This window comes from Strongylocentrotus purpuratus, unplaced genomic scaffold, assembly GCF_000002235.5.
Source record: "Strongylocentrotus purpuratus isolate Spur 01 unplaced genomic scaffold, Spur_5.0 spur5_scaffold_12, whole genome shotgun sequence".
Classification (NCBI taxonomy): Eukaryota; Metazoa; Echinodermata; class Echinoidea; order Camarodonta; family Strongylocentrotidae; genus Strongylocentrotus; species Strongylocentrotus purpuratus.
Genome location: NW_022145597.1, coordinates 22,494,106 through 22,511,541, shown reverse-complemented (window position 1 = coordinate 22,511,541; position 17,436 = coordinate 22,494,106). Strand labels below are relative to the sequence as shown.

Here is a 17,436-nt window from a genome sequence, read left to right as displayed (position 1 = left end):
ACAGGTGTGTAATTAGTAATTAACCAATAAGGGAAGTATCTGTGTACGGACAACATTTAGAATATGGTATACACGTATTGTCTAATATGTACAATCCTCACTGCCAATAGTCCATTTTTAATAAATGTGTTTTCTAGCATCTATACATTTTTAAAATATATTTTCACTTGTTCAGACGGTCCTATAGTACATGAGCATCGTTTCAATAACAAACACGACGGGAACGATTGCTAAAAACTTACTCTTTAGATCGTCTTCTTTTCACTGTAGTCATAAAACTTTGAAATACGAGTGTATCTTGTACGGAACGTATAACATAATTATATATAAGGTAACCTTTAATCTTATGCTCTTGCTGACTTGAGAAAAATGAACTATTGCCTTCTCCTTAAAGTTTTTTAACGTTCGGAAGTTCAGATTTCAATCTTGATGGTCACGTCATTTAAAGTAGAATGAGCTTCTGATAAAATTAACGTGAATGCATTGGAGAATGATCTTTATCCTTGCAAGAAACGAACCGCTTCATTGTTTTATCCTTCCAACAAATTCGTCAGAAAATTATCAGATTTCACAGTGACATATAAGTAGGTTATCGACAATGTCATCAGATTAGTGGTAATGATTTCATTGTCTTCGGCTAAAAGTTTTCTCCAGTTACATTACTCGGTCTTCATCATTATTAGACTCTATTTCTCTTGCATTCTAGCTATTAAACCATGTAACAGTCTCTAAAAATGTGTTTACAATTCATATACGTCTGTTTTAAAGTTGAATATATATTAATAAAGACAATGATGAAAATTTTAAATTATACCGGCAAGGATTACAGATTATATCATCATTGGAAAGGAAGTTGCATTAAAGATGGTATTATATTCCACGGTTGTAAAGATAAACTTGAATTGTGGGGGCGAAAAAGAAATTTGAATAAAACTCGTGTATAATAAAGTAACAAATATTCATTTGCTAGATGCTATGATTTTCCATTCATTAAATTCGATAAATTTAATAGTGAAATTATGTGACAGGAACTCAAAATCAAGACTTTCGGTAATAATTGTTGTCTTCGCCGAAGTGGACTCTGTAGCAAGCGCACAGAAGTCCGTGCGCTCACAGCTACCAGTTTGCCTTTCAGATGGTAGCTGCACATATCGGGATTTACACGTGCATACTCATCTAGGGTGTAAGTTACTTCTCTCATCTATGAATATTCCAATCAAAGTTGACAAATTACAGCATCTCACAATCGTTAGTATTGCCCCCCAAAAAATCTATTAGCTAAAATTTCAAATCTGACATAAAATAGACTCTTATTTGACTAGGCCTATGTAAATACACCCTATGCTTGAGAAATTAGTAATAGATATACCACAAATTAAGAGAAACGAAGAATGATGCCAAAAAGAGAAAGTGATTTTTTTTTTTTTTTTGGGGGGGGAGAAATGAAAAATTAGGCTGTTTGTGTGACATCTTATGCTGGCATCTATTATATTTGTGAAAGAAAAAGATGAGCTTCTTCTGGAGCAGCAGGGGGCATCAACTGCTTCACCGCCCCCTTCTCTCTCTCTCTCCCCTACCGACGCCTGTAGTGTGCTTGCTATGGGAGCATGAGACGCAGAGTCTAATAACTTTTGGGCGGGAGAGAAATTTAATAATACTAACTTACACAACTCATTCCGTCCGGATTGACGCATAAGACGAATTTACTTTTCTTCTTCCGTTTCTGCCTGCTTTCCTGACGAGTCATTCCCTAACAGGAATTAGCGAACGTCTAATATATTTCCTACCCATCCCCTAGACGAACAGACAAAGTGATTTGATTTAGAATTTCCACCTCGATTTCCAGCAACCAAAAATGCTGACAGATATCTAAATAGATCTAATGCTAGAACTATTCGAGGCTAGACAACGCCAAGGGTTTACGCTACGGAACTAACATTATCTCCCAGGCTGCGATGCGATAATTAAAGCGAATCAAAGATTCGGTAACGGGGATAAGAAGGAAATACCGATTTGTTCTGGGAAGTTTTTCACAGTTACTTAAAAGAGAGGCGTCTATTGCTTTCTAAGAATGTGGAGGGGGAAGAAGTATGGATATAGAACCGAATTATGGTGTAGCTCCGGTGGTACAGCCACGGGGGTATCTGCCTCCTCATGTGGCAAAAAGGAAGAAAAGAAAATTAGAGAAAAGAGAGGGAAAAGAAAACGTTATAGATGGCCTTGTTGATTTGCAATTCATCCTTCGGGTAAGATCAGTGCCCTCACCCGTGCTGAAACTGCACCCCTCCTCAATGTCTCAACCCGTGATACGCCACTGAAACCAAATGACACACGACGTAATTATCAGAGGGGAGAGGAACCCTTTGCTCCTATCTTCATCTCGGATGATTTCGGATTGAATCATCTGCTTATAAGTAAGATTTTGTTATGTTTGTCGCTAATGAATTACATCCATGCGCTTTCACACCTACAAGCAGACTTGAAGCGACTGACATGAGTGTTTTGCCGAATGCAGACAATCACGATAATGATTCCTAATCTAATCTTGTCATGCTTACTGCGTCGGGTACATCAGGGACATTCTTTTTTTTGGTATCCATAATGGATAAATATAAATATACATATATATATATTTTCTAAATGTTAAAGACGTTTTAAATGGACAAAGTCGTTAAAAACTCGGAATTGAAAATGTTTATCTGGCCTTGCTACCCAAATGTAGAAGAGACATGGAAGTCTTAAAGTTCTCCTTACAATTTAATTTAATGACTTTACACATATAGGTTACAAGAGGGTGCTCTGGCATTTCAACTGCGATTACAAAATTATATTGTATTGTTCTCGAAAAAAAGTTCTGTTAGGCCTTTATTATTTTGTTGAAGAACAATCAAACATGTATTGGAATTCAAATGCAGAGCACTGTTTTGAAACTATTATTTGAACAAATTATTTACCATACTCATATAAATTTGACGTCCTCCAACTGCACAATGAGACAACGTCAGTCTAATAAAAGTTCTGAAACTTGTGAGTGGTTAACGATAATGGATTGAGTATTTTTCTGCACCTAATAAAATTAAGATCGTGTCAACTTATAATTTTTCTCCTGACATAAGAATTTCTAAGGCAAGTTGTGAATCTCTTCCGATTTAACGAGATATTATGTGGGCGATTTTCCGATGTCGGCGACACACATAATTAAGATGTGGTAAGGATTTAATTTTTGTTTTCTCATTATGGACAGCATCTTGCAGGACACCGTAGTCATAAGCCAAAGCGGGTCATCTGTGTACCCTTGTCGAAACTAGTTTGGTTTGAGCTGAGTTTGAACTTTGCAGACACCAAATATTATCCACTAACACGTTTATATATAAATAGATAATATAGTGAAGCCATAGATGTGGGCTACAGATTAACACGAACATCATTTTACTGGCGGCCATGAGAATTCCGTTTCAAAACTAGTCTACCATTGCTTGTTGAGCTGTACGACTGCAAAATGTACGTTAAATATGCTGCAGTAGTATAACATGGCTATACATTGAAACCATTCTGTTCTTATTTGGTCTATTCGTGTGCGTCTTTATTCTTTTCTTTTTCTTGTGTTGGGGCGTCGATTTGGGCTGCTTTTTGTAGTTTATCGGGGTCTCCCTATAGTAAGTTTTAAACCGGCAGAATGGTCCGAATGAAGGTGTGCTCGTATGTATGCGTCGAGCATAGTCATGTCATCTTTTGCCTATTTTGATAGAGAGCATTAACTTCCGATTTATGTTAACAGTAGAGATATTTAAAGCTAGTATTCTGAGAATACTTTATCGGCTAGAAACCTAAAACATTCACAGTAAAATAATTTTTATTTAGGTCCCTTTAAGAGATTGACAGACCTCGGTCTGAGTGTACGGCTACGCCCTTGTAATAAACAGTCAGACATTTTCCATTCCGCATTCCAATGCCGCCAAAAATGAAGTCATCGTAAAACATATTACATTGATGACTCATTATGATGAAAGATCACATCTTTTCTCCATAATTACGAGCGAAAATGGGTAATGATGATGGATCATGGGAATTTAATTTCTTCTTAAGTAGGAATGAATCTGTATTACAATAGTCTTACAAAATGAGGCATAACTCTAAAAGTGCCGGTAGTTTTGCGCATGGGGAAAAGGGAATGGGAATGTCACAAAGTAGACTTCAGCTCTTGTTCAAATTCTAAATAAACAAATATATATACCTCCCGACAGTAATCTAGCAACACATCAACTCAAATTGAATAAATCTGATGAATAAGATTTTGTTTGGGGGAAAGAAGGATCAGCAGAAGAAGAAGCCATTTTCGGATATTCAATGGCTACTCATTTTCCAAAATAAAGGTCAAACTTAATCTTATTCATCTTTTTGCACTTAAACTTCCCAAAATGCTTGCAGCTCATTAGAACTCTAGATCGAGCCTGATAAGAACCCCTGCGTGGTCAAAGCGCGGGAAAAGAGACTTGACGCGGGGAAGGACATGACGCGGGGCCGGAGATGAGCGAAATTGGACAAAGTTTGTTCAGAATATTGTCCATATTATCATAAAGCATTAGGGCCTCAGTCAAGCGTGGTTTCCGCGCGTTGACACGGGGTGGGTAGCTTGGTCAAACAAAATGGGAGCATGGTTTAATAGCAGCGTTGGTTTCTCAGAACGTCAGAACTTCATCCAAGCTTAAAAACCGTGGACAGTAATGACGAAAGTGACACAATCAATAAATTCTACGGATTCAATATTCTATGATAATTTATTACATTTCGATTAAAGGAAACAGTTAAATATGTGATTGTAAATCCTCTCCGACATAACACATGGCTAGAATTTAGAAAGCAAAGGAAAAAAACCCGATGTTTTAGATCCATTTTTACTATTTAATCTTGACTAAATTTACTACTCCCCTCTGGGAATGTTAATTCGCTCGCAATCTAGGAGAAAGAAAGCTGCTCACCCCCCCCCCCCCCCCACCAACCCTCATATCCATTCCTTAACATCATGTTGGGAATTGTATTTAAAAGCTTATGATAACTGTACAGTGTGCAATACATCCACACCTATATTCCTCAATGTAAAGCGAACCGAACCTCCAATACCTTTTTACTCTCTCCCGGAAATTAAGCCTGGAGAGTGATATTTTCAGGTGCATGAGGAACAATAGTCCCATTAATAATGATTTGTGTACCGAACGCCAGGCGACACAATAGCCGCCGTGAGAGAGCATTATTCATCCCACAAAGCAATGTATGCACCGGACTTTATTGCCAAATGCCATACACATAAAAGATTCGGTCTTACGAAAGAGTATTTTGCATGCCATAACGAAAATGATGCATTAAAATGTGAAAAATTAAAGATTTAAATGTACGACGTTAATGGTTAAGTAAAAGGCCATTGCTTGTCACTAATATGGATGTATGTCATATATAGACCATGTATTATTCAAGGCTTCAACAATTACAAGAAAACCTAGTAAAATAAGCAATGGGTATCTAATAAAGAAATCCATCATACAAGTGTATCCAAGGGGGTGCATAGAGGAATGTGCCCCCATTGAATAAAAAGGGGAAAAGATAAATGGGGGAGAAAGGAGGGGGACGTAAACATGAAAAGTATGACTTCGTGGTAAAATATCATCAAGAACATCTTGCGGTTTTCTGCTTCTTCTCTGTGAAACCGACCCCTCGACTGTCCGTGGGATGAGGGGTAAAGATGAGTCGGTGATGATTGAAGGGGTGTGAAGTTAAGCCAAGAAGAGGGGTAAATGAACAGATTAAGATCTCCGGCAGTCTGTGATAGACTGATTTTCGGAGGCATGGGTCAACTCTTGATGTGAACCTACTTTTCTTCCTCCTACGTACAGACATAAAATCATGATTCAGTTTTTTCTGTGATCTATCCTGTTTCGCTCTGTCCATATTTAGCTTTGTCTCAGTTTTAACTTACATATTAATACGCTGGATACTCAGCCAAATTGTATTTTTTTCACTATTTTCGTAAGTAACACAACTTCTAGAATATTGCATCGTTCATTTTTGTAGAAAATAATTATTATAAATTCAATAATTATATTATACGAAAGCAGAAAAATCCATTGTTTTCAAATAGAAGCAACGTTGCTTGAAATATAATATATTTGTATATTTTTTGGGGGAGAGTACGTTTGAATAGTATCAAGCACAGTAAGTTTTCTGAGAATGACATTGCGACTATGTCTTTTATAAGCTTGTATACTTTCTCCCTCTTCTTCTATTTCAAGCTTGTATTGATCTCGTCTGTCCTTTTCTTTCCCCGTCTTGTTTCATTTCCTTGTTGAACTGTGTTCTTGCAATGTTAATCCTATTTTGTATATTACTGTATATAATGCTGCATTATATTGAATCAATTTCCATTCCAATGTACTTTAATGTAATTTTGTATCTTATGAATATTCAACTTGTTTCATTCTTACTTTGTCTGCAATTTTCAATGTATATTATTTTTTTAATCATTAAACAAGCTCAAATCAAATCAAATCAAAGCTGCTTAGGCCTGCATGATCTCCACACTCAACCATTCAAAACATTGGCTCTCTTACAAGTTGAGATTAAGACAAGTTAAAGATAAGAGAAAGAGATAAATGAGACAGTTCTTCATCTATTTTCGGTGAGAGAGCCCCTCCTCTCCCCAAGGAAATGAAGCGGCACGTCAGCCCCATTCCGGTCCGGTCACGCCGGGGAGTAACCCGCTCTGTGAACCGTCAAGTGCCGCTGACCATCCATGGTCGCTGAGTCATTGCATGCAAAGTCTCCTCCTACCCACATCAGGGCAGTTTCGGGGCAGTGCCGGCGCAGTTTCGGGGCAGCTTCGGGCAGCTTCGGGACAGTTTCGGTGCAGTTTGGGGGGCAATTTCGGGGCAGTTTCGTGGGCACTTGTGGCGTAGCCAGGCTGGATTCAACAGCACGGATATTGTTCAGAGGAATATAATGATATATTCCTTCTCTTGGAGTCGCGATGGCTCAGTACTAGAGCAGTGGTCTCGTAACCATTGTTATAATCCTCAATGTTTGTTTTTATAGATACCCAATTATTACATGGTGTATGTGATATTTTGAATACTAATGCCGTTGAAAATGTGATCTGCTCAAGTGTATACTCATTCTTAGCAGTTCAGTCTTTTGACTGCTCAATATGACTTATTTCTTCTTCACATTGCTGCTTTTACTCAAATAAACCATTCTATCCCAGTAACTGGGAGGGTCCTAGGTTCAAAGACAATTGTTTCGATGAGCTTGTGCCATTTTGATAAGGCATTCACCCTCATGGCCAAGTCCGTCGGATAGGACTTGAAGCCGTCGGTCTCTGGTTGCTTACTTACAAATATTCACAAGCTCTTAGAAGTCAGGTAAAATAGATATCAAACAAAAACAAAACAAACAAAAATATGAGCTAATGTAAGTTGAATTTAGGGGAGATTTAGCTTTTAGAAGTGCCCTAGTAATTTCCATATTTCCGCCCCCCCCCCCAAAAAAAAAGAAACAGACTCACATAAAACAGTGTCCTACATTTTCCCTTATACGGCTGACACGGACTTTGTATGGAATTGAGGATGAGGTGATTATGAGCAGGCTAGGCAATCATTTACTGCACTAACTATGCATGGTGTTATCTTTATTCCCTTCGTGGTGCAGTAAACTTTAAATTTAAAGGTCAACAAATGTTAGCATTATCATAAGCCTTACACAAATTTCATACAACAATTTTATACCGCCAAAAATAATACAACGCCCCCAAACCGGTAGGGACAAGGTAATTAAAACACTTCGCGAAAGCTGAAAGAATATGAGATTTAAAAAGATTTTAAAAAATAAGTTTATAAATATACAGACTAACATGCAAGGTAGCTATGGAATTTAAAGATTCTAAATTTGTTGTAGAATATTATTCATTTGTTTGCATTGTACAGAAGAAAGTGAAAAATATGTTGGGGAATCTTAAATCTTAAATAAACTTATATTATTATACATTTATATAAGCCTAAGTGCCCAGCCTTTCTGAAACTCTTTGTTCAGACAAAATGAAATAAGATTAGAGGTTTAATATTTTGTTTACATTTTTTTTTAACGTGAATGTATTTATGCACACTCTCCTCTATGAGGCTGTTCACACCGGCAGAGATAGCGCGCGCTAGACCCGTGCTATCTCTGCGGTTTGGAAGGTACAACGTCGTTTCGGTCCGCCCAACAGCGAGCCACTGCGAGCCAAAACGGCGTGCCACTGAAGCACCTCTTAAGCAGGGATCCCACTTAGCCGAGCTGGAACCTCGAGTTGTGGCGAGCTGGTGCGATCTTATGGCAAGCCGTTTTATTATTAATTGATATCAATAAATCAATGTTGTAAAGCAATGGTAATTCGTGATATCAAGAATTCGATTTCGTGATATCAGAAATTTGATTTCGTGATATCAAGAATTGAATTCTTGATATCAAGAAATATGTTTTAATGAAAAAACTGCTTGCCATAAGATCGCGCCAGCTCGCCACAACTCGAGGCTCCAACTCGGCTAAGTGGGATCCCTGCTTTAGGGGTGGTTCACGAGAGATAGCGCGGTCTAGCGCGCGCTAGAAAAAAGGGGGTGCTACGATAGACCGCGCTATCTCATTGCGGTGTGAACAATGATGCCTATTTATAACTACCTAATTATAATATGTCTAAACTACGTTACTGACAAATGAATCACAGACCGTAACTATATTTGGGTCTATAATTTATGGCGCTGGAAGTCTAAGATTTCCGTATGTCTCTCCCAATCTCTCTCTCACCTTATTTTCCTCTCATCTTTATGACCATCTTTTATTTAGAATTTGAACACTTGTGACTGTCTCTTAAACCAGTTATGGTCATGCGCATGCATTGTGGAAAAAAAAACGTTGTGGAATCGGTCAGAAAAGGTCGATCATCTAGCATATAAGTATTGGTGTGTACTGCAAGGTTCTGGAATCATCAACATGATAAGAAATTTGGCCCAGTCTTGATAAAGTTACAAGCACTGTACACGGAAAGATGTATATGGGACTACGCGACACGTGCGTTATATCTATCAGGTCCAAATAGATATAACATTGTACCAAATATATCAATAAGTAGGCGGTTTCTTGGCAAAATTTGTATTATTACTTATTAGTCAAAACATATTCTTTCACATGATTGGTAATAAAAGCTTCCATTTCATTTTGTTGAGAGGGGGGCATTTCCAAAACTGGTCTTTACCTTTAAAGGGGAAGTCCACCCTGAAATTAAGTTAGTTTTAATAGGAGTAGAAAAATGAGAGAAACAAGTCAGTGAAAGTTTGAGCAAATTCCGATTAAAAATAAGGAAGTTAGGATTTTTTAAGTTGTGATCAATCAAACACAAATTGGCAACTCTATGACGTATCATGCGAGCTCAACTTCCATTTGCTCAGTACTAAAAAAATCTAAAATTTTCATTTTCCCTCAAGAAAAATTTCAACCATACATGCACCCTAAATATAATAATTGCAAATATGTTTCTATACTCCCCCTGCAAGGAACAAATATATATTCCGTCATCATTAACGAAGAAAACATGATTTTATGGAATATTATGCACAAAGCAAATGAAGGAGAGCTCGTATAATAAGTCACAGAGTTGTCAATTTGTATTTGATTGATTACAACTTCAATAATTCATAACTTTCTTATTTTCATTCAGAATTTGCTCAAACTTTCACTCACCTGATTTTCTTATTATTCTGCCTCTATCGAAACAAACTTATTTTGGGGGTGGACTTTCCCTTTAAACTCAAATCTCTCCCTGCACGAGGAAGGCAGCACATGTGCGTGAACATGCTGCTAGCTAGATGGGACACAGGCCTAATTGATTCGTTTAATTTGCATTTCACATTAATAATAAGCTTTAGCAAAAAACTTTAACAAATCCAAAACAATATATATCTTTATCAGTGGCGTACGTAGGATTTTTTCAAGGGGGGGGGGGGGGGGGGGGTCTTAACATTTTTAAATCGGGCCGAAATTTCGCAACGCCTCAGCCAGCGGCTGAATAAGCGGGGAGGGGGGGGGGGGGTAAGAGCATTTTTTGCACAAACAAAATAAAAATCCTTTTTTTTTTTAGTGTGTGTGTTTTGTTTTGTTGGTTTTTATTTTTAACAAAAATTGAGGGGGGTCACCCCCCCCCCGCACCGCTGCGTACACACCTGATCTTTATTTATTGAAAATTATATATTCATTAGGCCCAATGGTGACAAAACCATATTTAAAACTGATCCGCCTGCACTGTCCGCCGAATTCAAATTCAAAGCGCGCGCCAGCAGCTAAAAATCAGTTGCGTAAGTCTTTACTTCCGGCCGGGGCTTGCAACAGCAAGTGAACTTCACCGGCAGTATGAACGGAACATGCGGGAAAGCGGCGTTTTCACATATTTTTTTCACATATTAAAGGGAAATTCTTTGGTATTTTCATCGGTGTGACGCCAATAGGAAGGCTATGAAAGGGTTATTAAAAGGTAGAACTTGTATATATATTTGTATAAGAACGATACAGATGCCGATAAAATAAGAAAATAGAATAAGAGAAAAAGATTAACTTCCGTCGAGATTATACATCATTTTTACTTTTGTATAAATACTTTGGCACAAATTCGCATAAGCCGTCCACCGTCGGCAGCAGAACTCTAGTATAGAAGCTAGACAGGCCTTGACAAGTAGCAGAATAGAAGAAGAAGTATAGATGTAGGCAAGATATCAAATGAGAAAAAAAAAATAAGGAGAAAGACAATATTCCGTCGAATGTATGCCTCACAGCACTGCGGAAGTACCAAAGAATTTAAAATATAAGTCTCCAAAAACCTTTAAAGAAACACTTCTTATAAGAAAGTCAATTTGTGAAAAAAAATCTTTACCTCCAAAGGTCTCTGTTGAAATTGAGCTTCGTTTTTCTTCTTTTTAATGCAGGTCTCACCTTCTCTCCCTCCCCTCTCTCTCTATCTCTCCACCTCTCTTTTTATCTATTCTATATTTTCATTTCTTCTAGTAAATACGAGATTGGTTTCTGATTAAATGGTTTTATTGATCGAATGACATTTTGGTAAAAGTAGGGACGACATACTCAAGGAAACATCTTTCTCATCAGTAATTGAAACTTTAGAAATTCACAGAGGTTGTATTTCAATAGAAAAAAAAATCAATAAAGATTCATGATTTTTTTTTAAAAAGCTTTAGCCTACTCTCTCATCATCTAGATATTCAATTCCTCTATCATGTCTAACAGATGCGGATCCAAGATTTTGCACACGAAAAAGGGGGGGGGGGGGGGCGTGAAATATACGAAATTGTGAGCGCAAAGCCAGCACGGCGTGGGGTCCGGAGCCGGCTTAAGGGTTCCGGTAAACTTTGTGCCTTAAAATGCTCTATGGAACATTCTGAGGCATTTCTGGATGCGTAAATAATACATTTAAGTGAAAATTCCTTCGTTTTTCCTGCATTTCTTCCAAAAATCAATTGCGAAGTTTGAGCAATTCTATTTTCCAAAAAGGGGAGGGGCGTGAAATGTTCCGAGCAGGGAAATGGTAAAGGCAAGTTGTGGCATTGTATTGTGGCACGGTATTGTCACCTCTAAAAGAACATTGAATCGGTAATCAAAATAAAACTTCTCCCTGTCAAATAATACAACTTTATATGAACACGCGAATATGTTTCAAGGACTGAAACATAATTATGTAGGTAAAGAGTTCGTCTAATACGTCGCTGTCGATAACATCTCTTTTTAGAGACTGTTTTTCGCTCCGGATTTTGCAGCCTTTGAAAACACACTGCAAAATTTGAATACGTATTGGTTGCCAATTTCATTTCTTTAACTTGCTTGCTGTTACCATTAAACCTTCCGCAGCTTTACTTAAGTCTACGTCTGTAACGTCTCGCTTCCGATTCGTTGAGGAAAAAAGCATCTAAATACGAATGTATATAACCTTCTGCTTTTCGTTATGAGAAGTATTTTCACAGACAAATTTGTGTGAGTTACAACATTGATCATGGCCGATATTTCTAATAGCACGCAGACCTACTCAACGGAGATGTTTTGGACTGATATCCAGAATGCAAGTGAATACATGAATGTCACTACTCATTCTTTGGATCCATTTGGAACAACTCAACCTAATCTGAGGAGTCTCATCTTCAACGCTGTCTTTTTCGCGCTCATTGTACTTGCCAACATCATCAGTCTTGGCGCATTCCTTGTAGAAAAACGTCTCCGTACCTACAATAATTACTTCATCATAAACCTGACCATACTGGATCTGCTGGTTGGAATTGGACTGGGAGCTGTCGTAGAGTACTCGTACATCAACCGTTATCCGTTTTCGCAAAATGCCTGTAAGATCATAAGTGGGATGTTCTTCGGTATCGTTAATGCTTCTAACATCAACGTGGTTGTGATATGTGCCGATCGACATCAAGCGGTCTATGATCCCATCAACCATTATATCTCCCGATCAAAGCGCAAGGCAATCATCATCAACTCTCTGCCATGGGTGATCGGACTCTCGTTCTGGATAGGGTACGTCACAGTGTGGGAGTTCGTCATCGATCACGATAACGGACCTTACTGCACTCAGCGGTTCTTTTTCAGTCCGTTGACGAATATGATCCAAAGTGCGGCCACGTTCTTCTTGCCTTTGGCCATCATCGCCGTTCTCTATGTCAGAATCTTCATCAAGATTCGGAAGACGGTTGAAAGACGGAACAACACAAAGTCGACCAATTTCACGGACCTCCACCCATCCAGCGCCAAGGATACTGAGATGACGGGTGTCAGCGTTTCGTCGACATCGCATACAGGTTCATTGAGTGACATTAGAGAGACAGGGAGCAGAGATAACACCATGGTATCATCATCTTCATCTCGTAATGAGACCAAGATCGGAAATATTGGCCAAGAAATATCGGTACGTAATCTACAGAATTTTCCTCTTATGACGCGATATATTAGCAAAGACTTCAGTTACCTTGTTCGTCACCTATTCCCAACATGAGAATGTGATAAAAACTGTTAAAGTACAAATCTGAAGATGATTTCTGTGTAAAAGGGTGCTCAAATTTCTCCTATATCCGTCCTTGCGATCTTAATTGTTTACTTAATAGCATTTCTAAGTTCAACTTTTGCAACAAATAAATAAAAAGGTTAGCAGCCCTAATGATTACACCGAACGATAGGCTGTTTGCTGACGAAATTTTCTCACAAAATCTCTTAATATCAATCATTGAGGGGTAATTATTTCCCTCGCTCTCCCATGTGACTACGAAAGTAATATGCAATTGGCGCTAAACGAAAATCTAAAGGTTACCTAGTTGTATGTGTTTGGTGTCTTTTAAAGTTTGAACAGATTCCATTGGAAGATCAAATTTCAGTCTAAATGCATGAATTGGTTTATAGCATGTATATTTTTCGCAGTATAATTATGTTCCTTTCAAAATCTACGGTGTTCGTCATTTTCTCTCTTTCTCTTTCTTTTTATTTTTCTCTCCCTCTCTTTTGTTCCTGGTCTGTTTCTGCTTCTAAAAACAGACATCAACTTCACATCGCGTGGAATCGACGGCTGAAATGACGAAGGCGACACTTACTCTCCTCCTCATCGTCATCGCTTTCGTAACGACATGGATTCCGATTAGTGTAATCAGTTTTATTTTCAGTATCAAACCTCGACTTATCATATCTGATCTGCCAAGAGACGCTTTCATATTCTTCAAAAATCTGCGGTATTGGAATAGCCTCCTGAACCCTGTATCCTACGCCATGTCGCAGCCTCTGTTCCGTGCTACTATCATCAGAATGTTCTCCTGTAAACGACCGTCGCAGGCCAACTAGGCTTGATAATAGGGACTTTTAGATTGATGGAAGGGAACGGCGTGAGCGTCCACTGATCATGCGTGTCTATGGCAAGCCGTTTTAATATTTATTCCTATTTCTTGATATCAAGAATTACCATTGCTTTACAACAAAAAATAATTTCTTGATATCAAGAAATAGGAATAAATGTTAAAACGGCTTGCCATGGACACGCATGATCAGTGGACGTTCACGCCGTTCTCGTCCACTCAATCTAAAAGTCCCTAATACCTATTTTGTAACACATTTTGTATATTACAACGTACTAATAGTAATATTATGTAGTGCAATATTTAGCGTATCAAGTATAGCGTTGTCCCTCTATAACACCTCTCTCTATAAAGTAGATATTCATTGATTTTAAAAACTAACTTAATTTCAATATTGCAAAGTTGAAACTTTGATTCGACAAGGTTATCAAAATTCAATGCTTGGAAACATTCGAATTAATGATTACTATAAATTATAAAACGCTTAAATACAGCCCCGGCATAGCACCTGAAGAGCCCTCCGAACGCTGCTGAGATGTGTGAGATCACAGTATGGACACGATTTGCACAGGCAGACGATGTCCCATGACATCTCACACAATTTCAGTGCCTGTGTTTTCATCTTCTCTTGAGTTCTTTCTCTTACTTCACTACCGTCAGGCTAAATGTATAATATATTGCCTCACTCTAAACCCCGCACATGGTTTTGTTGTGATGACAAATGCAGCGATACAAAAATAAAGGAATCTGTCGCTTGTAAACAAAATAAGACGCCATTGAATATTTAGCTGCACACACCGCGGTATGTTCGGCGTTTCAAGAGGGAACAAATGCCGTCCTTAATATCATTCCGGGGGGTTTTCAATTCGAAAGTCTGGTTTCTTTGATTGTTAATTAACCCCTATCCTGTGTATTGACAAGCAAAAGATTTTAGTTATCGGAATCGGGTCATATCCTTTTTTGAATGGTTTGACATGCCATCACATTTATATACACTAAACTCATTATAATTTGACAAATAAAAGCTTTGCAATTATGTTCATTCTTTATGGGATGTCGTCTGCTTGGGCAGTATTGGTCCATATAGTGACGTCATTAAAACATCGTTATTTTTCCGGCGAATCTCTCGTATATCCCAGCTGCTATGCTATGCAGGTGGTTGTATTTGTATTTTGTATAAATCACCCGATATGTAGTTGACCTAAAACTTGTACGATGGCCATCTGTTAGCTTACCAGTTTCTAGTCATACATTAGTTGACATATTTGTGATTTTCTTTGAATTTAATAGTTTATTTTAGCAATTTCTTGAAACGCTACTCCGAGTCTTCGATGTTGAACTGTGATTAGAGGCAACCTGGTTCTCACACCGGCCCGCTCCCTGCATGTAGGTTACGTTATGATTATAATTATAAACCTCACTTTCATGCCATTGTACTCATTGGTAATATAAATAGGGTGATCACACTGCCTGTGCACACAGTCTGCCCCATGCACACACACACACACACACACACACACACACAACAGCAGTCAGTTGGTAGAAATAGCAATTTTTGTAAATTTATTTTAAAAAAACTAAACAATATTTAAAAAATGTTATTTCACATATATTTTAAGCATACCTTTAACTACAATTCTGTGTAGTTTCATCGTTATAGGCATGTGGGAAATATGTTAAATTATTTAATTAGAATATTGTCTTTTCAGCCATGTGTGACGTGGCCCGCTGATCGCCCATTGACTCGCATTGTTATTCTGCGTGGTGAAAATGCACCTCAATGTATAAAACTCCCTTACAAAAAATGCAATATCCTCATGTGTTTCACTCATTGAATCAAATTGTTGTTTACACTCAAGATAGCCACAACCGTATTGGGGTCATTAACATTTTTGTTACTCTGAAATTCAATCCCTATGAAATGTTATGACCTGTTGAATGGTTTCTCGGAAAATCGTCATAAATCCTTAAATCTGACATTTTTTGAAAAATACAAATATACTGTGATGTAGCTGAAAGTCTGCAAATTCCTATCATATGATCGGTTTTTCTGAATAATTTGTAAAACATATGAGGAAATAGCTGTGACGGTGATCCAAGTAATTTCCATTGCCATATTGTTTTGGCATTGCAAAAATATTTGGAATTTAAGGTTAATATTTGGTGTAAATATGATCTATGAATATATGACTTAAAAAATGCCAAAAAATGAACGGTTTGACTTTCCTAATTTGCATAATGAGTGCGCGAATATATAATTAGCTGAAATGACCTAATTTACATGTTTGATGAATATTCATGATTTTTTTAATATTTCAAATGAAATATATTTCTATACCTGTCTGATATACATAGGTTTCACTGATGTATCATGTTCGGTTTTGATTGATTACATATGCGCATATTAATTAGGCGGACTTAGTTATTTTCACAACTTTTCGCAAAAATGGCAAAAATGACTTATTTTGTTGGCTTCTGTTTTCAAAACGGTAATAGGTATATGAATTTTCTTTTTTGTATATTTTACCACAAAGATGATATTTTAGTGTCTGATAATTTAATTTATTATTTGTGTCCAAGAAAGTAATGAACTAAGTTGTCAACTTTGCCATTTTTGCCAATTGACCATTTCTGGCAGGTTTTTCGGTAATTTTGCGATATCAAAAAAATGGTATAAAATCACAACGCATTGACCGATTTCAATTCTTTTTTTTTGTTTTTTGAAGCTTTTATAAAGCTTGATCAATTGCAATCATTGGATAACATGTGTTTGTTGTACTTATTTTTGGTGTGCTATACCTAATATAAAGGATGAGTTTTTTTTTGCATAGATTGTAGATTTGTGAAACGTATCTTTTAAACTGAAGACATTTAAAATGTTCATATTCAGATTTATCTTAATACGGTCGAAAATTATCGATTTTTATCCACGTTTAAGATTAGATCATCTTGTTCTTAAAGATAAACTTGAGTTCTGGTAAAATAAGAAAATTAATTCTCACAGAATCAAACGAAACGTACACTGAATGTTCAAGATTACATAGAAATGACATGTGCCAAACAATATTTTGGAAGAAAATGTGTACTGGCTGAGTAATGAGTATAGAAAGATAAGGAAATCAAGGTAGTACTAGCCCCGATACCATTTGTGTAGTCCCATATACATCTTTCTGTGTACAGTGCTTGTTACTTTACCAGGAATGGGCCAAATTTATTATGATTTTGATGACTCCAAAACCTTGCAGTGCACACCAATACTTACATGCTACTCAACTGTTTCTGATCCATTCCACAACGTTTCTTTCACAATGCAATCGCATTACCAGAACTCACCTTTATCTTTAAGTGTATCAACACTATTTTGGTGGTAGTTATTTTAGAAAAGCGCTACTACAATTTGTAAAAGAGTCAATATGTAAAAGATGGTGGATATTTGATTTATTTGTGACAAACGCTAACCTACGATTTGGTGTATAGAATCCTGAACTTACATGTCTAAAATGCTCTTGTATTAAATGTT

General features: G+C 37.3%; 1 protein-coding gene across 1 annotated transcript; it reads left to right on the top strand.

Moving 5' to 3' along the window:
* Positions 1-12,070: 12,070 nt before the first annotated feature.
* On the top strand, positions 12,071-12,918 carry LOC100890181 (muscarinic acetylcholine receptor M3-like). Its single transcript, XM_030981434.1, has 2 exons — positions 12,071-12,850; positions 12,898-12,918. The coding sequence occupies exons 1-2, from the start codon at positions 12,071-12,073 to the stop codon at positions 12,916-12,918; spliced, it is 801 nt and encodes a 266-aa protein (XP_030837294.1).
* Positions 12,919-17,436: the final 4,518 nt, after the last annotated feature.